Genomic DNA, 23662 nt, shown 5'->3' on the forward strand with positions numbered 1-23662 from the left:
TGGGAACGTCAGTGAAGGTTAGACATCCAGGTAATAAGATACACCAAAAAACTGTTATATAATATAATGTATATTACTCAATCAACTTTCCAAAATCATATCCAGTTGCTTGAGTAACTGTTTTTTTTGTGTAACTATTGGGAAGCCTCAAGTTTGGGATGTTTACAATAGTTCAAAGACATACCTGTCCATAACTAGTGTGACTCATGTTTTCAAGGCATGAGCATCCCAAGAAGTTGAGGAATTTTGAGTTTTCAATCAGGTGTGTTTGTTATGACCATGTACAGGGCAGATAGATTCTGGGTTAGGTAATGGTCCCACACACCTGTATGCTACAGTTCAGGTAGCGGTAGGAATGGACGAACAACAACAGGAATGCTATGTACATGTGACAGGAAGTTCCAAAACCTTCAATTCTCTACCTTTCCTGAACACCAAATTATAGCATTTGGAATGTTTCAGGAACTTCATTTTGTATACATACATAGTTCTGTAACTTCATATTAATGTGTAGTAGATCAGTACTCCTATGGTACTAGAAAATGTTAATTTTCTAGATGGATGTGGGGTCTGATTTGGTGTACAAATTGTAGTGATGAAATAGATGTGGAAAGAGAATAATGTTGTTTATGGGTATGCTACTTGCCTTTATAACATACATAATATGTAGACCACCAGGATAATAGGTCTTTGAACCAGTTGTGTGTGCACTCACACTAAGGGTACAACCAACCATTAGTTTTATGGGGTGTGTAGTTCTCTTGTTTTCATTTTGGCAGTTTGACGTCATCATACCATGTTACTAGTAGTGCTGACGAACTCACTTGTAATCACTTCCCATTGCTAACCTCAGCTAATCTAAATTGTATGGCTAGTCACAGCTTGTCTCCAAACAGATGCAAGGATCAGGGTCACTTTTGCAATATCTCTTGATTCCAAAAACATTGCTAGCTTTAAAGTATAAGTAAAGGCTTGGCATAGATTTTCAATTTTAACTTAAGTACACATTCTGATACGCTCTGCAACAGCTGAAAAATAAGTTTTAAGTTTTAAGATGTTCCCAATACAATAGCTTGTGGCTTTCCATATTTAACATAGACCAGTGCTACTGGTTCTACACTACTGTAGGTTAGAGGCCGACATACATTGTGTAGACATGCCTGTAGGGCATGACATGACTGGGGCACCCATATGACGTCATCAGCACGCCCAGTTTTAATTGGCTGACGATATTCAAACCTGGGTTGGGCTTGTGTCAGCTGGCCGGCTGGGTCAGTCTTTAACTACTAAGCCGGAGGATTACAGACGTTCTGTCAACTATGTACTGTCTTGTAGCAACTCACCAAAGATTGGTAACTGTATGATTGTGTACATGTATTATTTCTGCAGCTAGCTGTAGTGTGATTGTACAATGTCATGTCATGTACATGTGTTGTGCTTGTGGTTGTGTCATATTGCATGTCTATTGAGCATGGGGACAGACCGATCATGCCACAGGTGGTTGGAGTTCACTGAGACAAACGTTTCAGACTATCAAGGTTACTGTCAGATATCCATGATCATATCTCAATATATTCCTTATGAACTATTTCAAGATATCTTATCCTTCTTCAAATGTTTTGGAAGACCTTCAACCATACATTATGGTTTCCTTCAAAAGTGTCCAAAACATTGCTGCCAGAATGGCTGAATTGCATTGGGACATTAAAATTTGTATTAAGACCTATTTGAAGTAAAGCACGGAAGAGTAAAAACCTTGTATACAATATTTATGGAATTTTTATAAATATAGAATACAACACGAGGTATCGGCGGTAGGGCCGGGACCGAGGGCGATGTGGAATACACCGTGTTGTATTTTATTTATATCATACCCACCCAAGAAAACACGCCTTTCAATGCAAGATGAGCCAAAAGTTGGTGCCACTAAACCCTAAAATGCAACAACATCAATTCCAAAGTCTGGATTCTGTATTCAAATTTTCGAAAGGGGCACAAGCGGGTAAACGCGTTCGAATTGTTTTATGGAAGCCATGGAAGCGTTCGATAACGGGTATGATATAATAATTCTTATACAATTTTACATGTTCCACAGGTAAAGGACCCTGATCCCAAGTCCCAGGACAGAAGCTGTCTGAAGAAGCGAATGGCAGACGAGGGTCAAGAGGTCAAGGTCACGTCAGCCAACCTGGACAACCTGGACAGCATCGAGGATGAGGAGCAGCTGGAGAAGCTGGTGAGGTTGCAGTGTGGTTGCCCTCAGTTATAATTATGTATCATATAGTGTAACCTCCAAGCAGATATTTTGGTGGTCGCAGTTTGGTTGCCCCCAGTTAGTGTAACCTCCAAGTACTAGTAGATCTTTCGGTGGCTGCAAGACAACTGTTGACAGGACACTCAGTATCTATTTAAATTTGTCACCTGAAAGCAGATCTTTCAGTGTCTAAGCAGTATTGATTTGCCATCTTTGCTTAAAAAAAAGATACTAGTACAAAAAAGAAAGCCCAATAAAAACTGTTAAAAACACATACTGGAGAAGCTGGTGAGGTTGCAGTTTGGTTGCCCCCAGTTAGTGTAACCTCCAGGCATATATTTTGATGGCTGCTAGACAGTATTGAATTGACATTGCAGTATCTATTCAGCACTCATGTGTAAAAAAATATATCAGTACAAAAAAGAAAGCCTGGTAAAACTGCTAAAAACACATAAAAAATTAGCCGATTCAAGCCTAAACCTCTGGTTGGAGAGTACACTTACATGTAGATGGAAGTTTTGCTCTTACACTGCTGCTTCTTGTTTTCTGTATTTTCAGGAACTGTACTTTCTTATTAACTAGAAGTTTGCCCTCTTTTTCTTCCTTTCCTTTACTTTCTATGACCTTGCTAAGTTCTGCTGATTTAGTAACACCTTGTTGTTTCTTTGACTGTGTTGTTACAGAACTATTAAAAAGTTTACAGTTTCTGGAGAGTGTTTCTATCTGCTGTTCTAAAGGTTTGGCTCTGCTGCCTTCCCTTCGCATGCTGAGTTGTTTTGTCTCTCACCATTCCTCCTTTCATTTATATCATGTATCATGATGTGTCTGCTTGTCTGTATATGTGTGTATGAAGATCTATTTACACTTCCTTTAGTGATTTTATTAAAAGTGCCTCCTTTTCTTAAAAAATGTTTTAGGAAAGTAAATCCAAAAACTATAGGGAGCACTAACCAGATTGATTTTTAGGGAAGCACGATGAAAACTATATATGTGAGGAGCACTGGTCAGATTTAATGTATTTTATGATATTGTACCTTGCCCCCCCATAATCATTTGTACAGATGGTACAATCCTGATTGTTGCAAAGACAATTGTAGATTCTTACATGTACAATGTCAATGAGGCATACTAGAATGTGTTTCAGGTATGTTGCAAGGATAACATCATATTGTGCTCGTAATCGTATACAAATATTACTGTGGAACACACCACTGGTATACAAATATTATCATGGACCACATTTTGTTGTGCAATGAACCACACTTACACATGTAATATCTAAATGGCATGCCAGTTGTGGACTCATCACGTTTATTGCTATAAATATATTGGTACATGCATTTAGGCCATAACAGCTTGCATGGTTCGCATTTGGTGCGACCATATATTTCATGTATATGTCCGTGAACAACCGTGAAAGCTTGTCTAGCATGATACAGACTTGAACATTGCCACAAATTGACAAGTTAGATCCAAAATTGTGGAAATTTGCTAAGGCAAATCTTGTGATTTGAAATTGTTGCAAGCATTTTCTGTCTTGCAATTCATGATTTTCCAACTTTTCTCCAGCTTGATCAGACAACAGAATACGACGACCGGAAGAGGATCCGGGCAGCCTTACGTGTACTACGGAAGAAGAAAAGAGGTACGTGTCATCTTTACTCTTGCAAAAAAAATGCTGTTGTGTCGACAGACCGTCTCTATGTTTGTTTTTGTTGATATTAACATGTAGACACAATAAAATAGTTGACATACATGTGCACATGACTAGGGAAGTGTTTGGTGTGTTGGAATGATGTCATTAGTTTATGGTGCACTAGACAAGTGAACTACTGCAGGGCACAAGTGTTAGAATTGTACTGTTTGTCCAAATGATAAAATATGTGTGTTACATACATACATGAGTGTTTTGTCTAGGATACTTTTAACTCATTTTGCTCAGGTTTTCTAGCTGTCACAAATTATAGTAAACCATAATAAGAAATGATTTTACGCACTCGTACTTTCGCAGTACATAACACTGTTTTCGAGTGAAGGAATTTTTAATTTGCATTATACCAATCACTGTACAAAAAGCTAAGACCCTTATCCTGTGGCCTGCTTATTGTAATTCTTGATTGCTGACTTTGGGGTATTTGAGTCTTATTTCACAGCCAGTGGATATATCTAGCTGTTGGTATACCACATTGCGCAATGGGATCGCAGCCAATCACTTGACTTAAAACCCTAGGCTTAATGTCTGATAGATGTTAACACCTACAAGTACATGTATATTGACAAGATACCTGCATGTATTTTCAAAGTTGACTCAGTTATGATCTGACCTGATGGTTTTGAACAAAAGCAATTTTCTACTAGAGGCTACAAAAACAGAAGGTTCTCTTATTTATCCAGGGAAAACATAGTTTGGAAAGTCCCGTCACTTCACAGGTACTACATGTACCAGCATTGCAACCTACTAGAAGGAAAAGACAACAAAAGAGACAGTTACGATGGATTAAGTTGATCCACTGTAGCAACCACAAATGTGTAGTGTTCTTTCACTTAAAGAAAAACTAAGGAGAAGGTCTATACCCATGAAATATGTAATTATTTGAAATAAAGAAGACATTTGGTCCACCTCCTTTTGTTTATGAGGTGTTATCCCACAAATTCCTCATGGAATGAAGAGTTTGAGTGATCCCACAAATTTGTCTGTAATGGAACGGTCTTAAGAAGCTACCTGACCGTTAAATAAGGACGAAGCCCCACAAGGCAGCAGCAACGCCCTCGCGGCTTTCCATGACTACTAATGAAGTGGGTGTTGTTGTTTTAATTTAGTTCCCCATCAGGTATCTGCACCCATAAATCGATTTTATCACAGGTTTTCACCTGTTGTTGGTCGATCTGTAATGATTTCCCTGGCCACTGTCCCAGAAATCCACTTTACGTAGCCGGGGAACAAAGCCTCAGAAAGCATGCATGCATGACAATTTGAGGGTGTTGTACGGAGGCATTGTGAGCACCTTAAGGCAGGTAAGGTAGGGTTTCTGTATGTCTCATTCATTGGAATGTTACAAGCCTGCTTTCATTTCGTCTCTGTGTACTGTTTAGAAAGTTAGATTTTATGGACGTCCAAGAATACGGAAGGTTTTCGAGCATTGGGTTATGTTTCCTTGCATGCAGAATCGAAGGTACTTTACTGTACATTTTGTATCTATTCAGTAACTAACAGGAGTTATATTGGAGAGAACAATTGTCTTCTGCTTTTGGGATAGTTTTAATTTGTTAACAATATTGAGAACGTATGATGACAACCAAGGGAATTGAAGGCTACATTGTAGCATGATTGTTTTTTTTCTTTCTAATGTTATCATAATGATAACTTTTAAATTTGTTCTTACGCATTGTTAAAAACCCATTTGGTGATTTAGTCTGGGTCAATGTTTTTGTATGTTATGATTTTCTAACAAATGAATATGTAACATTACATGTTGTATTGTACAAAACTTCACATTTAGACTGTCATTTCTGAAATGACCACAACTTCATCATTGTAGACTGTCATTAGCCATTTCGTATTCAACAAATTGTTACCTTGTTGCTTCATGGCAGTCATTTTGAATAAATAATGAGTTTCATGAATTTTTGATAGGGCTCATGACCCTAAGAAACCAATTTATCATGTACAAAATTAGGATCATAAATTCAACCTGTCGTGCCATGTTACGTGGTAAAGCCAAACAAAGACCTCAACAATTTTAAACAGTATCACTGGTGAATGTTTCTAGGAGTGCATCCAAGAACCTTAAGATAGAAAAGAATGGAGCCTTAAAAGGTGATGTGCAAGTAGGGCTTTAGGGGAGTGCAAGTTTTCAAAACAAAACATTCTTATAGTGTTAATGTCATGTTTTGTACATACAAAATTACATAATATGCTTCAAATTAGCAAGATTAGAAAAATATAGTCCAGTATTGATGCTTGTAATTCCTGGAAATAGTCTACTGGTACAATGTGTACTTCTTGAGGAATACATGGTATTGCATACACACACAGATAGAATACACACGTGTATATTCTGGCCTGTAATACTCGAGTGATAGTACATTCTGAATTCTGACTAGGGTTACAAGTAAGATATTCTGGTCTGTTACACTTATTGATCTCAGAAAGCCTGTTTGTTATCGTGTACCTTTATAAGTGGATTTCGATTTTGATAAGAGACTGATCCTTACAAGTGGAAGACAAAAGGCCTCACCAAGCTTAAGCATAAAGCCTCTGAAAAAGCCTCTTGTCAGCACACTCAAGACTGTAGTATAGTGTGACCTTTTCAACTCAGCCAATGTTCAAGAAAGGAATTAAGTGTAGTATCAAATGTCAACAAAGAAAGATTCATAAGTTCTACAACAAATGAGTTTCACTTTTGTTTGCATGAGAGGAAAACACACATACACAAAGTAACGCTTACATCTTCTGCTCTAAGCTTTGCATACATGTGCATGTATTTAGGAACTTGTTCCTCTTTTGTCTAAAGCTTATTTCAGGTGAAGAGTCATATTTCCTTTGACTTAAACTTGTATCTGATGAAAACTGTTTTGACTATATTTTGAGGCCCACCAATTTCTTAATTTGCAGGAATGGTGGTTGTCTTCAGTCTTAACATCGCAGGCTTACCACTTCTTACAGGTGCTAGGAAAAACATTCAATTTGATGTTTCTTATAGATGTATCCTTTTCTTGTACATTACAGAAGGCCTGCTGAACCACACAGTGTCCAAAGTGCTGTCCAACCTACAGGACAATCAGAGTAAGGTTAACAACAACCACATCACCAAGGGAGACAAGGAGCGGAAGGGTCTCAAGACTGAGGCTCTGACCAAAAGATTCTCAGAGAAACCTTCAGAAAGACTGAGTTCTGCGAGACAGGCAGACAGAAAGAAGGAACAGGATCAGCTGAACTCCAGGCTCAAGGCAAGGGAGGACAAGAAGGAGGAGAAACCGCAGAAGAAGGAAGAGAAGGACAAGATGGCGACGACTTCTGTTAAAAAAACAGTAGAACGTTCTTCTGGTGGGACAACCACACGCACCACAACAGAGACTGTTTCTGATGGTGGTAGGGACTGTTCTTCCCTTAATAGATTTTCTTCTGAAATTTTTGCCTTTCCAGCTCTACATGGTATCTGAGTAACATCAATTCTCATAACTCAGCCAGGCACTCTAAGACTACTTTTAAATTTTGACAGATTTATTAATGCAGCATCGTTAATTACCACTATGGTATGTACACTTTGGATATCCAGATGTTCAAGACATTCTTGAGAAGGGTTGAATAATCACGCTGACAAGCGGACTGAAGTGGGGTGCACATGTTAATAATATCACAACTAAGGCGAAACAGACATTGGGAGTGATTAAACGTAATCTGTGGGCATGTCCAACGAGAGTAAAATCACTTGCATACACGTCACTTGTAAGACCGAACCTAGAATACGCTGCGACAGTATGGGATCCATATACAAAGAAAGACAAAGACAAATTGGAAAGGGTACAGAATCAAGCTGCAAGATTCTGTATGAACAACTATGTAAGAGGTGCTAGTGTCACGGAAATGAAAAGAAACCTACAGTGGACCTCACTTGAAGACAGAAGAAAGATGTCTAGACTATGCATGATGTACAAAATGACTAATAAACTGGTGGATGTCCCAACTACTAAGTACCTAATACCAGCTCAGAAGAGAACAAGAAATAGCCACGCATTCAAGTACCAGAGTTATCAACCAAGGATTGAGGTGTTCAAGAATTCATTCTTTCCTAGAACTATCGCAGAGTGGAACTCACTGTCACCAAGTACAGTAGGGGCACTGTCAATAGATAGCTTTAAACAATGTCTAGAGCTAGAAGTTCAAAGGTTAGGTGTAACAAGTCGATCGGTGTAATATAGCCAGCTGCCGCCGCGCCGCGTGCCTGCGAAGCTGGTGTGTTACGCCGAAAGGCGGTTATACCGGCTATACAGATACAGATACAGATACAGAATAATGCCATTTTTGCAATTTGAATTAAGTCAAAGTCAACATCTTCTTTCAATGTTACTGTCTTAGAGTTCCAAGAAGCACTTACTATTGTCCCCATTATATAGTTACACATTTTTAAATGTGTAACTATATAAAATACAGTTATTGTTGGTTTTTAAGTTGCCATAAGTTAGTATTGAATTTTTCTGTACAGGTGGCAGCGTGCGGTCCAAGACTGTCGTCACCAGTCAGACCAAGAGCTGGGGCGGGTCGGGAGGAGCGGCTGCACCAGGTGGTTCCAAGATTGGCAGGTGAGAGGTTCTACTGTCATGTTTACTTAACTCCGAGGTATCACCTGGTACGCCCTTGATCTCTAAAGCCTGATTCTAAAGCCGGATTGTTGTTTTTATGATGCCTTAGAGCAAGGATAATTCTCTACATGCCAGAGTCAAGAACATGCATAAACAACAACTACCTTCACCTTGTGCGAAGAGTCCGACACATCTGTCTAAAAGAACGTAATTTTTAGTACTATGCTAAACTTTGTTCCAACACAAGGGTATATAAGGATCAAATTTTCAATGACCACTGTCGCCCTCATCAGGATACAAAGTGACCAATCACTTCTGAACCTGTGAGAGTGAATGTAATTTTTCTTCAATATGAGCAGCCCTAATGCTAGACTAAGTGTTTCCTAATCCATTTTAGATATTGGAAAGAAGACCCAACAGCATATTGGTACAGAATAGACAATTTCTGTATCGCTAGTCATGCCTTGTAAGTGGTATGTCCTCTTTGTGAACGCAGGTGTTTGTGCAGCCATTAGGTGTTTTGTATGTTTAGGCCACACCAATTTAATTTGTTGGTTCTCGGATTTTTTCAGAAAAAATATGAAGCGACAGGGCGAAAAAAAATAAAAATAAAAACAGGTCTAGGCATCCTATTATAGGCTTAAATGCTATGGAATGAGCCATGAAGTCAACACAAAAGGCTGGGTTAAAATTTTAACATTGAATTTTGAACTTTTAATCAAACCACTGCAATGATAGATGGGAAAACTGTAACAACTAGGAAGAAAAGGACTTTCCTCAACTGTTGGGGGCAAAACATGAGCATTTTTCAGTTGATTCAGGACCAGAATCAATTTTTTTTTTTTGCAAATTAGAAAAAAACGAAGAGGCGAATCAGAGAACCAACAAATTAAATTGGTGTGGCCTTAGGTATCAACTTTCAGGGTCTACAAAGACAGGACATTTACTTCATGTACAGATTAGTGGAACTAATTATCAAAGCTTACAGTACATTCGTGGTACTAATTATCTTTGTTCACATTTGTGAAACATTGTGTGGCTTTTCTTGTTAGAGGCTGTGTTATGTGGGGGTACAGATTAAGTCATTGGGACCTTTAAAGTTTAAAGCACAGAACATCACCAGGTGTTTTTCAAGGCTGTTGTTTGTTTTGGTATGCAAAAGAGAGTTTGTAGGGGAGGGTCTGGGTATTTATCATGTCCTTATCAGGTCATTTATCAGAGATTATCTCCCACTTGCTAATTGATAATGGTGACAAAGGTGATTATCACCGCTCGTTAAGATGATAATTGTGCCAACAAGGTCAGTATTCCCCAAGGGCACGGTCAGGGACTTGAAAAAATGTTGAGTTTGATTTTAAACTTCTTGGGATTGTTTTGAAAAATGCCAGAATAAGAGAGAGAGGCTGTTGTAATTGTGTGATATAGAAAGTGCAATTTCTAATCAAGGAGGTATCGTTGACTAAACCTCCTTGTTTCTAACATTTGTTTTGTAAATGTAAAGCTTTTTTTCTGTGGATGGAGTTCCTAGCATAACTAGTATGATAAGATTCTTGTCTCATTAGCATATGAGGAAGCATGGCTTTGAAACTTGATGGGGCAGAACAACAGGAACATGCATACGTTTGTGTAATTCCTTCCCGTTTGTATCAAGCTCTTAGTTCCGCCTGTGGAGCGGGGCAATCTGCAAACACAAGGCACACAAGGCACAGCAGTACTCCCCACACTTATCCCATCTGTGGTGGGCTTGAGTAAGCAAATACAGCTGACCATCCCAGAGTCCTATTCTCCAAGCAGAGGTTGGTGGGGAAGATTGTGACCTTTATAATATACCCCCTGTTTGTGGGGGTAGCAGCAGAAAAAAGGGGCATATTATTATTATACATGTAATTAGAAAGGTCACAATCTTCCCCACCAATCTGCTTGGAGAGAGTACAGACTCCCAACTTTGAAGTCTTTCACAGTTTAGTGTTGTACAATACAGTACATTTAACTTGGCAAAAAGACTGACTCTATAATATGATATTTGTATTATTTGCATTATTGTCATGTCAAATCTGTCTGAAATGAAGACAAAATTATCTGATAGTTTCAGCTTTCAAGGAAGTTAAACATACATCGTTATTAAGAGCTCACAGTTCCAGACCCCAAATTTCTAAATCTTAAAATGTCAAATACCGTAGTTGTAACTGTTGCCCTTGGTGCATTTTTGGTTATCTGTATGTAGAAATAAAACATCCTGTTTTTCCAAAGGAAAAGAGTAATGTCTTGTGGAATTGGACATAGCCTGTACTTTGGTGGTCTTCCAACTTTGCGATGATCTGCTGCCCTCCCATGTGGAAGAGTGGAGATGAAAAGGGGGAAATATGCGTAGCCATGTCCTACTGTGGGTGCTTGTACTGCAGTGTGTACACAACAGGACATGACAAAGGCAGGGGAGCCAGGAACTGTCTGTGTTGTCAGTCAAGCCTAGCACAGGATCAGCAGAGGGTAGCCTTGTGATTTACACACACACATACAACAGGGTGACCAGCTGGGCTTTCAAACTTGTACTGAATGGAAGTCACTTTCTTGAATATCAAAGTTTAATATTATAAGAACTTTGAAGATCACAACCACAATATCAAAGTTCTTAAATATCAGTCATTCACCAACCTAATGAAATTATTGATGGAAGTCAGTTTCTGTTGGAATAATTATCAAAGTGGACGTGGGAAATGTAGGTACTAGGCATATTGTCTTGTAGCAGAAGTAAAAGAAATTTCTATAACAGTTAGAAAGAAACAACCACTAGCCATATGAGGAATCATTGATACTGTCATAATACTAGTATGACCATGTTTCCTCAATAAACCAGTCTTGTACAATGTATGCATGATTTTAAGAAATAAATATACAATGTCTTTGGACAGAAAGTTGCAAGGATGTACAAAAGATGTGCATCTAGTCTCTACTAAGGTGCTGGAAAACCCCAGGCAACCCCCCGTATTGTACCAGGACATCATGAGGGATTCAGTCAGCTGGATTCACATCTGCAGGGATCTGTCACTCTGTGGTGTTGTGAGTCAGCAGGGCTGATCCCCCTCCCATTGTTGCCCCAGAAAGGCTTACCCCTGTGTCCGACCCGCCTCCACACTTTGTATCTGCTGATGAAAGGAGACGGGAGACCATCGGGATAGCTGCTGGGGCATTGATTGATCGTAGACAAGGTACCGAAGTAATTCACAATCTTGTCTGTGAAAACTTTGCTTTTGTCCTGGTCATGAGTGTCTATACAGTTGTCTGGTGTAATCTCCAAGCAGATCATACAGTGCCAAGGCGGTATGTCCACTAGGTGGCTTGTGGACACTCCCCTGGCCAATGGATACTGTCTTGCTACCGTATGATCTGCTTGGAGATTAGTCTGATGTGACTTCAGTCCCTTTCAGTTTCTGAGCTGGAACTTGGAATAGACAAGGAGGTTCAATAGGATGAAGGTTGAATGTTGTAACTTGAATGAGTTGTGCCCCTTAGAATCAGAGTAATTTGGGGCTTCAGTGGATGCCCTGTTGGAACAGGTGGTTGCTGGGTGATATCTTTGATTTTCTCTGCAGTACTATGCCAATTACCATCAATGGATTCAAATGATATTGCTTCTCCAACACTGTGGTCTTGATTCCCTCTTGAAAAATAGACGTACATGTAAATGGGTTGTGTCTGTTTTGGGTCAGCCATTGTCCTTTCCTTTCAGATAGAAAACTCAGGGATGAACCAAGAAGGATAGAAAGGAGAGGGGCTGTGACGATAAAAATCCCTCCAATTCCAAAGGAAGACAAGGGAAAGGTTATTTTTCTAAAAAAAAAAGAGTTACCATGCAAATGGCATGATGACAGAATAATGGAATCGCATAAGCCTTTGGCTTGAAAAAAAAAAGTGTCAACATTTTCCCCTGCCACAACATTGTTCCTGGTTTGACCCCAAATGTCCAGTGACCTGCTGAGGGTGCCTGTATTCATCAGATGCCTCCTGACAAATTACCAGTCCCCAGGTACTGGACATATTTTGCATATGAAAAGCTTCGGGATTGACTTCTTAAGTCTGTATGGAAACGTCCCTTGGGACATAGATAGTTCTTGTGCAGTTTGCTACTGTTTATTACAATACCTGAGAGAAATATCACGCAATATTATTCAGACAGAAATACTACAACATTGGTAAAAGAGATACATATGCCTGGAATGGCAACAATTCTGGCCATAACTTTCATGATTTGCTGTGCTGTATAGCTTTTTAATTTCGTGAGAAAGAACCACCCCTGGTATTGAACAATATATTGTAATCGAGATAAAGTTGTCTACCTTTTTCTTTGCATATGTCTACTGGCTTTAGCCTTTTCTCCTTTTTAGAACATCTCAACAATTCAGACATCCTTTGAGCAATGTCGTTCTCTTAGTCCTTGTTTGGTCTGTATACACAGTGTAGCCTAACTCCCCACTAAAGATAGCAAGACGGCAAGTCCTGTGTCTCTAGTGCTTTTGTTGTGGATGGCTGTGTTTGTTTTTGCTGGCTTGTCATACAGGTCCTGTCCATGTGGATTGGAGACAAGGGTGGCTGAGTTTGTATGACATGTTTACAAACACAACTTCCCTGTAAACTTAAGTACTGTAGTCCTGGTGCCTTGTGGACAAAGCTTTTGTAAAGAAGGTTATATCTTAAGCACTCACGTTTAGGTTAAACTTTATGTAACCACACCGAACTGTTACATTTTCAAAGGAAATGTGTTACAATCGGTCCATTTCTTCTTTTTTTCAATCTTTTTTGAGAGCTTGTAGTTGAGAGCTTGTAGTTGTTCAGAAAAGTGGTCATAAATGTAATTCCTATCAAAACAACCTGCATGAAAGGGTTGTGTGGTTGAATGAGATGCTTTTCCCCAGTCATCTGCCTCTGCACACAGCGGTCCACACGACATGTGGTTCACTTACACAATGTGGCACAGGAAGTACTTATTATACCAACACACAATTGGCTGTCCACATTAGTAATACAATATCCACCCCTGTGTCTTTTGCTCATACGATATCATTTCATTTCAACTAGTAGTAGTAGAGAAAAAAATACTTGATGTGCCTGAGGTACTTCAAGCCTAATTCAAACACTCACATTTGTTAGAATAAGAATTTTTTGAAGCATTGAATGCAAACAAGTAAAGTGGTACAAATTCCTCCCATTTGCTTTTCAAATGCACAAATGTACCATGATTACCTGTAAAACTTCACCTAAATAAAAACTGTTTAAAAAGTAGCTTACAGGATCCTTTTACAGTAACTGGTATATTCAATTTTGTTGATTCATTTTCATATATTAGGTGCTATTTCAGTATAATTGTGTATCCTTGCTCTTGTTAGAACCGTCATGTTCACACCTGCTATAAGCTCAGGTGTGAACGGCCATCACTAACCACTATCATCCTGATGAGTGCCCTTCCCACACCTGCATTATCCCAGGGTCAGTACACACCTTTGTTGCACGGTCGGCACAATAAGCCCCGAGCTCTGCCCAGTGACGTAGACATGGGTACTTTCCAATACCCCCTTTGGAGTATTATTTTCAAGCGATTGCACAATTGTCACATGGAGATTATGGGAATGTCCAATATGATGGAAAAAGACTAGATGTTAAATCTACATCCTAAATCTTAAACTTCCAACCTATAGTCAGTCTGATGCATACTATGCATAGCTTTTGAAATAGATCATAGTTGTGAAGTTATGTATGCAAATAAAAGCCCTTTGTTATTTTGTACTTGCAAAATATACAAATGTATTCATGATGTACATGTACTAGATTAACAGGTTGTTTCTAGAAATAAACAAATGAAGAGTAGTACAAATGTATGTCTGTCCAAAAGATGTTGGAAACTGTAAGTGGTCTTTCTTTCCATATAGATTTTGGAAGTAGCTTTCTTTGATGTTTTGTCAGAAATGTTATCTCTGCGTCCTTCCCTTCGTGACTGATTTACTGCTTTTAAAATGAGAGATAGTATCGTAATGCCAGGTGCTTACACAGGGTGAATCATCAGATCAAAGGAATAACACCTTAAATCTTTAACAGCTTGCCTTTCACCGTAACACTCGACAGAGGCTTACGGACTGAAAAGTCTTGGAAACTACCGTACTTGTCTGTGCAAAAAGGGGAGGAGAGAATTGATAATGTTGTATTTGTAGCCACAACAAGTAACAGACATCTTCTCTCATGAATAGGGATCACCACAGACAATATGACGTAGGCAGAGCGCGCATTGTCATGCAAATCGGTTCATGTGGCCGGCGGGCACACACACACAGCGGTAACGCATGCTAATAACAGACTTCACTCCGGGCAAGGCTTCATTTGCTGGGTCGGTGAGTGCCGGTGGAAGGTCCTGTTGGTGAAACACTGTCTCTGTGTCACTATGCCGTCGTTTATATCAGAAGCTGTGTGGATCCCAAGGAAAAAGGCAGATACTGACAATTCATCAGGAAGAACTGCATCACAGGTGGTTAGAGTAAGACAGTCTCCAGAAGAAAAGGTTGAAGAGACGAGGAAAGTTGGCAGGTGAGCGGACAGGCTTCCGTGAAGGGGGATCTTCTGGTTTAAAATTAGTAACAAGATCTGTCACTTCCAGGTCGTGAGAAAAAGTTAAGGCGTCGCTGTAAATGTTTTGAAATGTTCCTTTCTGCTGTAAATTTCTTGTTCTAAAAGTCTCATTTTGCAATCAGAGTTGTCTTTGATGTGTAGACCATGAATGGAAAGAAAGCAAATAGTGAAGTTTTCCCAACAATGCTGCTTTAGCTGCATGTCAAAAGACCTGGCCAAATGTAAAATTTTCGACAAGAAAAGAATCAACAAGTGGTGAAAGATTGTCCAAATCCAGTTAAGTTGCATTAACTGTCCCAAAGGGGGCTACGTAATGAGTTTTTCCAAGTGTTTTCAAACAGTTTCCACAACGTTTCCTGTTGGTTGCTTTGCGGTAACGCTAGAGCCTAACCCACAAAGGAACCCAGCCGTTCTCCCTGTGAACAAACTACCCCGTACTTTTGATCCTTTGTCTTGGTGGAGAAGGGTTGTTTCCAGTCGGGGAGGTCAGGACCGACATCGGGGCAGATGGTGTGGGCTTCATGTTCGCTCCCACCACCATAGCTCTTCCTTTGTCTGCTGTTTCAGGGATTAATCCATTGGTTCTAGCAGTCGCTTGGGAAAGGAACTTTTTGGTCCCGTTCAGGCAGAGCTCAACTGTGTTATGCCCAAAGATAAGCTACTTTAGTTAGTTCCTTGGGTGCTGCATTGGGAGTTTCCCAGTTAGGGCATTGGCTTATTTAAAGGTTGACATGGCTTTTTTGTCAGCTGGGGAAATCTATGCAAGGCCTTTGTCATTCAGTCTAGGGCTGCAAGTTTAAGTGCTAAGGAGAAGATGCAATCTGATGCATACACTAGTGGTCTATTTTGGAGTGTCAATGCTTCAGAAGTTTTTTCTTCCCTTTTTTTATGAAGTGGAAGAAAAAAAAATCGCTATTTGACAAAAGTTTGATGTACATGTACACTGTATACAGAAATAGACAAGTTGATCATAAAAAGTCATTTTATGACAGTATAAATGTTGTGATGACTAACAGAAAGGGTGAGTAGTATATTTATCACTACCTCTTCTTTGAGGTCCTCATTTGTTTTTACCACCGATGATCCTCTAAGCTGCCATTAAATGTGATTTCACCGTGTAATTAGCTCCTCCATAGGTGGGCACAACTCCCAGATAATTCTGTAGACTTCTCTACAATTATGGGCAGTAAACTGAAAGGGTAAGTTGACCTGGATTCAGGGAAGGTGGTTCCCTTTTCTGTGACTGACTCTCTTCTTCGTCTGTATATTACATTTGCTTTTCAGAGATGAAATTTTGTAAACAAACATGAGATATTTGTAAGCAAAGATATTGTTATGGAAATAATACATTGTGATTGTTTCAAGTGAAACCCTACATTTACAATGCAGTTGCATTGGATCTTGTATTGCAGTGCTATGCTCTGCTCTTCCAGAAATTCTCTGTACTATCTCTAAACAAATTTGGATTTAACTTGTGGACTAAATTGAAGACGGATTTATTCCAAAACATCCCTTTTTCTCCACCTCTTCTCATCTCATCTCTAAATTTGGAGTGTTTTAATGAGGTTCTTTATCATAACGACTTCTGCAAGTGATTGTGTCTTAAAACGAGTGACCACCCAAGCCTGAGGCCATCATATACATTTATTACTGTCCAACTTATAAGACATTCAGCTTATAAACCCAAGACATACTATAAGAGTCTTATACAAGATTGACTAGAAATCAGAATGCAGATGATTCCTACATGTATTCTTTGAAAGTTTTCATATTGTTAGTGAGTTACATCACATGTATGTATTTGTCTGTCATTGGCAAGAATAGTCTAGTATCTTAATAATGAAAGGAATATGCTGAAAACTGTAACAACCTTACATCTACTGTAGCAAGAGAGTATTTTAATGGTTGATTGTCTTTTAAGTTGTCCTTTTTTTTAGACGAGGCAGTTATATTATAATGGGCCCTTGTCAGGAAGTCCCTAGGCCTGTGGCTAAAGTATAGAGTAAAGTGGTCACTTGTCAGTCTTTTCTACGCAATGCATTCATTATCTTTCAGTGGAAAACAACGGCTTGATTGTTAGCCAGGGTTGTCCCACATTCAGTGCCATATGTTTTATCTCTTCACCATTGCTTGGACAGTAATTGATAAACATTTTGTATAGTATTACATACAAAACCTTTCAGGGTGGTCATGCATGAATGTCTTAATTTCTGAGAAATATAAGGTTTAAGACGAGTATATTTCTGTTTCTTAGACCTACAGACAGCACATGGGCCCTCCACAGTACAGTGCCCCTATTCCAGTGAAGCATACATCCTTGACTTGAATCTTGCACAGTCTTTCTCAAGGCATGAAGCCTTCTTACCTAAAATTAGGTCTTGGGTTATCCTATGGCAAACATACACTTCCTTTTATTCGGTCGTGGACCGGGACCCCTATGGTGGTAGGTCCCACGGATATCAGTAGCTACTGGCCTGAACAGACTGTGCGACTTTCAGGAACAACCTGCCCCAGGCACCGGGAACACAAAACTGTCCAACGATTGTTATCATCACAATAGATTAAACTCTAATGTGCTCACTTTTCAGCCCTCAGTCTGAGCACAAATTAACTCCTCTGTCTTACAAACTAAAGATAAACCTAAGCATCCTCTGAGAATACTTACCACCAGCTGCGAAAAAAAGCTTGTTTTGTTGTTTTGACTTGTGTGACAAGCCGAATTATGCTCTTTTCAATTTGGTTAATGATTTAATGTTTTTATCTCCTGCATCTCTAGCAGTAATACAATGGCTATTTTAGTTCTACCGGTATGTCCTAAGGCGAAAGAGGCTGGGAGGTAGATAAGGAAAGAGAGAAGAACATTGTGTTTTGCATCTTATCTTGTATATTTGTGAACAAAATGGTGCTGAATAGGTTTGTTTGGCTGTAGGTATTCCGGATCATCCAGTTTTGTCAAGTCAAGTTGTCAAGTTTTCAAGAGGATTCTTGGATTACTGATCATTCTAGACAATTTTTTTAATGGAGAACTAATTGAGAAGGATTGATTAATTACTTTTGGTGTTAAGAAGGGTTGTTTGTGACATAAATATTATCAGATGGAAGGACTTAGCTGTGTAGGAAGTCGTAAAGGTGAATAATTGGCGGTTGTAGCCCAGGGTACATGATTCATCACATTGCTAATTATAGGGTTTGGGAGCAATTTTACTGCTGTTGTTTAGGAACATGAAAAGTTGTTTGTACCCCTTGGAACAACTGCTCACAGGAACAGAGATTTTACTCCCAATGTGCAAAGAATTTTCATACTCACTGACAGTTATTTTGAGACACATTTTAACATGAAAACTTGGCAGGAATTTTTCGCAAACAGGCCTATAGGGCTGCTTCTACCATTCAAACATGGATTTCAGACCATAAATTGAGAGATTCAAATTGATTGAATTCAGTTCTCTTGAGACAAGTTTTCAACATGAAAACTTTGTGCAGGAACTTATCACAGACAGTCCTAGGACATTCAACGTTCAAACATAGACGGATTTCAAACCGTAGATTGAAAACGTCGAAGTGTGATTCATTTGAGTTCTAAGGTTTGCCTGTCTTCTTCACTGCTGTGATTTATAAAGTCTGTCCTTTGTGTATGCACCTGACCCTGGGGTCAGAAAGGTGGCCCTGGCATTTGGCTGTCAGACTTCAAAAGCGGTTTGCCCTTGGTCAAGTATATGATTATCACGTTACTGTAGGGTACCGGTATAGGAGACCGGTGCTATGGCCAAGTAGGTAGAGTGTTCACCTTGCATTTGGTAGGTTGTGAGTTTGATCCGAATGCGATGCGAATCATACCAAAGACTGTTTTCTTGGCTTAACACTCAGCATTTGGGAAAAAACATAGGATTTAAAGACACAACACGACCAGTGGACCAGCCCTCTGCAGTTGCTTGCACTACTGTGTGGCCCAAGGGCTTCTGAACCAGAAGTGGGCACTACTGTATGCACCACCTGGTGCAGGAAGGACTTTAACTAACTTAAACTTGTTCACTACAGTTACCATAGTGTTTTTTTAATTCCAGTACAAGATACAAGTACAGCCGGACTAGAAGATAGTTACCCATGTAGACCAGCACTTATGATATAAGGAGTAACTCCAGGCTAAGCCAGTTAATGCTTGGTGACCCGAAAGTCATTTAAACACTGCCCTTTGGCTATAAGTTTGAATAGGGACTGTCATTCTAGCATTAGCCAAGGTCAGGGTGTGCAATCCATCTGAAGTTTGTTTTGTTGAGTCAGCAATTACAAGTTCTTCATCTAAGCTTAACAACATAGAAGCAAGATACACGTAATCCCAATTATTCAAGCTTGTTAGACATAATCATCATAAACGGTTGGTTTGGATTTGGTGTAATGTGTAGCTTTTATTTGATCCCCAGTTACTGGCTTGTTAGTATGTTATATTAGTGTACTTAAGGAAAGCTTAAGATTAGAGTGATTTACGCACAATACAGGGACGTGACAGTCAGCTTTAGACTTAAGGCCAGCAAAGCACAGAATGACGTACATATGTATTACCCTTTTGAAAGACACAGAAATAAAATTGATTTTTGCTACCGGTATGCCTGTAAGGTAAAGCATTCGTTTTCAACTGAGGTGAAGCATGATGCTTTGTCAAGTCGCTTCATTGTACATTAGTACTGCAGTAGTACAGATTCACTATATAACTTTTATTTTTAGCCAACAACATTGGGTCGACCCCTACTCTTCATGATAAGTGTGTTACGGTCTAAGAAGAATAATTAATATTGTCTAACAGTAACTTACAAGGAAGACTTGACTAGAATGACATTTTCAATATAATGGTTTTTCCTACTGCTTAAACATCTTTTTCTCAAAGAGTTCAAACAAGACTTATAAGTTCTTCTATATTTCAGCTGACCTGAGGGATGGCCATGCCTCCTGCATGTACATGTTTAGCCCATAATAACCCTGGAACCCCTTATGTTGCTCCCGTAGCGTGTTCGACAGGGAAGAGGCTCCCAGGCCGAGGAAGGCGGCGCACCAGATCGACCGGCAGCTGGCGGAGAAGAAGAAGGAGATGGACAGACTGAAGGCGGCCGGGCGCAGCCACAGCATGAAGGCTGCCAAGTCTGCATTCATCCAGAAACTCGAGGGAGATGCTCCAAAAACTGGAGGGTGAGGATTCTGGAAGAAAAAACAACCTGACAAACAACTTCTAAACCATCTGTGCTTCTCCTGTCTTTACTTCCTGACTTTCCCTGTTTTCTTGCAGCTTGTCCTCCGCTGTGGTTGTGTAAATGTCTGTGATAACTTGTCTCTGTTCTTCTTCTTGTCCCCATGTGCAGCAACTCCCTCTGTCAGTTGTTCCCAGTACTGCAACTCTATTGACATTATGTTGTTTCCTATCTAAGTATCAGCCATGCTCAGCTCTTTCTGAAATCATAACCCTTCAGATAAATGTGGGCTACAGCTGAGCAAGACTGGTACTGAGCCTACTAACTTGTTACAACTTTGATAAGTTGTGTCCAGTTTAACCTATGTTACGTACAGTATTGTACTCGTTATGTATCATAATTATCTACTATGTAGATAGTTTTTCTGTCACTGAGCTGAGTAGCCCATTTACATGTAAAGGATTAATCTTCTTGCTTTAATGTTCATATGCTTCAATGTTGCTTTAGTAACAGTGTTCTACCCCAAACTTATCCTGCTTTAATTATCTACCATTCTGTGCTACTTACAGAGAGCGTATAACCCTCCATGCTTGTCATACGCTGACACTAGATCTAACTCAACCATTTATCTAACTTCCTTGTTTCTTGTTCCCCCGTCTTGTTGCATGTTTATCCCCGTGTGACGTGCAGAAAACCTGGTCGAAGGCTGCTTATTGATGTGTTAAGGTACATTCTTAGACTTCTGTATCATAATACATGTACTTAATCTCATACCAGTAGGCCCTGAGCTAATTCAACTGTCTAATTGCCTTGTATATCTCTTGTACAGGCAACAGACAAAATGTGTCCCGTAATTTAGGTGTCAATTTGGATCAATGTATAGAGCCAATGAGGCCAAAAAATCTTGACGGACCTCATATTAAAAAGATGATGAAACAGTATGATGAATGAAGGCTGATTTTCCTACATTTTAATCTGACTAATGTTAAAAACATTCATCGGAAATACTACTTTATGAGCCTTGCCTTCATTTTCTACTAAACCACAGTATTCTGTTAACTGTCAGGTAAAAGAAGTTCAATGACTCTATAATGTTATGTAATGGTGGCATAAGTGGATAGGTTTTCAGTATTGCTGCTCAAAGTGTAGACCACACTGCAACTGTTAAGACAAGGAGCATGATAATTGAAATCAGATGTAAAAGGTAAGTTAAAGATCAGTACAATGTAAGAGTTAATAATTGCTGGGCCAGCAAGGAATACAAAATAAAGTCTGAAACCAGAACTTGACAGTTTTTGTTGTTCTCACCTCTCCAGTGGTACTAACCTGAAGCGTAGCTTCAGTACCCCGGCCAGACCAGGCGCGTCCCGTGTGCCGAACGCCAGCGCTGTGAAGGACATGCTGCTGAGATGGTGCCGCTCCAAGACTTCAGGATATGATGTAAGTAGTACAGGCTGCCCTTCTCATTTTGTGGTGATTCTGATTTTTTCATGCATTTAGTTTATGGAACATGTCCTGATGGGTTGGATGGTTTACTGCACTGGCATGACTTATCGTTATTTAGAATACTGGGAACAATTTGTTTATGTGCAAACCTTGGGGATATTGCAGTAACCTTCATCATTGCAATAACCAGACTCTGTGGATAGATATGTCACTCACTTTTCAAGTTTTACCGAGTAACCCAGAAATCAGAACAGATTACTGTATACCTGGTACAGAAGTAATCTTACAGAATCATATGAAGATTTTTGAAGTAAATATATTTCTGATGGGTGTGAAGTTCAATTTTTTTGGTCCATTTTTCAGCATGTGGAAATCTCCAACTTCTCGACCAGCTGGAACGATGGGATGGCCTTCTGCGCCCTCATCCACCACTTCTTCCCAGACGCCTTCGACTACGAGTCCCTTGACCCCAAGAACAAGGCACACAACTTCAAGTTGGCCTTCGACACAGCAGAGTAAGTCAGACTGTGGTGTCCTAGCTTGCACCGCTCGGAGAACTTCGGTTGTGATTCCTTTCAACTGTAATTTGTTTTTTCCTTCTTTCTCAATGATGTATCTGTTCGTGTCATGGGTAAATCATGAGATGTACGTTTGTTAAAAGAAAGAGAACACGACCATTTCAAGTACGTATTTACGTGTACATCTAGCGTAGGAGGTGTCAATGCTTGTAGTTTGCACTGCACCAATTTCCTTGTCAAATGGCACCCTGTTAGCCTGATATTGAACCTTGTTCAGCTTGCTCTTCTTCTGCCATTAGGAAGCAGAAGCAAGCTGAAAGCAGATGTAGTATCCAGCTCTGTTTCAGTGTTTGATGCATGTTATTGCAGCATTTAGTATGTCTTTTAGTAGTGCACATTTGCACACTAGATGAACTATCAAAAAGATGTACTGAATGTTGCAAAAATATCTATGCAAAACAATAAAGCAGAGCTGGAGTCTGCATCTTGTTGGTTAATGAGCTTAGGATATCAGGCTAACACACTGACAGTGGAATTTCAATAGCTGTATTACGTCTGTTGTATAACATCAGTGTTTCTCTCATCCCAATCGTCGACACATTCTGTATCACCACAGCTCTCAATGCCTTCCCTTACAGGGAGGCCCTTTGGTTTTAAGAGAGCTTTGTTAGTAGTTGTAGTTTAGCTGTAACAACTAATTATAACCTGTGGTGCCCCCCTCCCCACCGTCAACTTACAGAGAAAAGGCCAACGTTCCTCAGCTGCTGGATGTTGAAGACATGGTGAGGATGAAGTGCCCAGACTGGAAGTGTGTCTTCACCTACATACAGTGTGCCTACCGCGAGCTTCACCAACTTGATAAGTAGACATAAAGGTGGGGACATGACGGACTGTCCAGAGGCCACAGCCACCTTCTTATATACACCTGTCACCATGTCTCAAGCACTTGTTCTGTCCTGTTAAACGTCTTTAGACAGCCTTCAAGTCTGTTGCTGTGTCATTCTGCACAAGAACCCACTCCACACCCCCACCTGTGTCATGTTTCCTGGTACTGTTGTATCATTTTCCAGACTTCGTTTTCATAGCCTGGATGCCAGCCTTGTTAGCTTCAGCCTGCTCCTATGTACTAACAATCAGTAGGAGTGAGATTAAGCTAAATGTTTGTCATCCAGGCTACCGTATGTATCATTTTCAGACTAGTTTCTGTCTTACTTCTTGAAAAAAAGACAAACATTGGTGCTGTTTTTCATTGAAATGGCTCCAAAGGTTAAGTCATTTGTCAACATCAGCTGACATATGGTGGACAGCTGACAAAAGTTGCTAAAAATTTTGCTAAAAAGTTAAAAAGG

At 39.7% G+C, this 23662-nt stretch overlaps 1 protein-coding gene across 1 annotated transcript in view; it reads left to right on the forward strand.

Annotated features, from left to right (window-relative positions):
* The window catches only part of LOC109471694 (cytospin-A-like), a 61577-nt gene that overhangs the window by 35191 nt on the left and 2724 nt on the right, over nt 1-23662 (forward strand). Inside the window, exons 11-18 of the mRNA XM_019771446.1 lie at nt 2096-2236; nt 3824-3899; nt 6984-7346; nt 8461-8557; nt 20171-20350; nt 21040-21075; nt 21666-21789; nt 22159-22310. Coding sequence (XP_019627005.1) covers nt 2096-2236; nt 3824-3899; nt 6984-7346; nt 8461-8557; nt 20171-20350; nt 21040-21075; nt 21666-21789; nt 22159-22310 — 1169 coding nt within the window. The remainder of the gene's footprint in view (nt 1-2095; nt 2237-3823; nt 3900-6983; nt 7347-8460; nt 8558-20170; nt 20351-21039; nt 21076-21665; nt 21790-22158; nt 22311-23662) is intronic.

The sequence above is a fragment of the Branchiostoma belcheri genome, unplaced genomic scaffold (genome assembly GCF_001625305.1).
Source record: "Branchiostoma belcheri isolate BF01 breed outbred unplaced genomic scaffold, Haploidv18h27 scaffold1, whole genome shotgun sequence".
NCBI classification, from domain to species: Eukaryota; Metazoa; Chordata; class Leptocardii; order Amphioxiformes; family Branchiostomatidae; genus Branchiostoma; species Branchiostoma belcheri.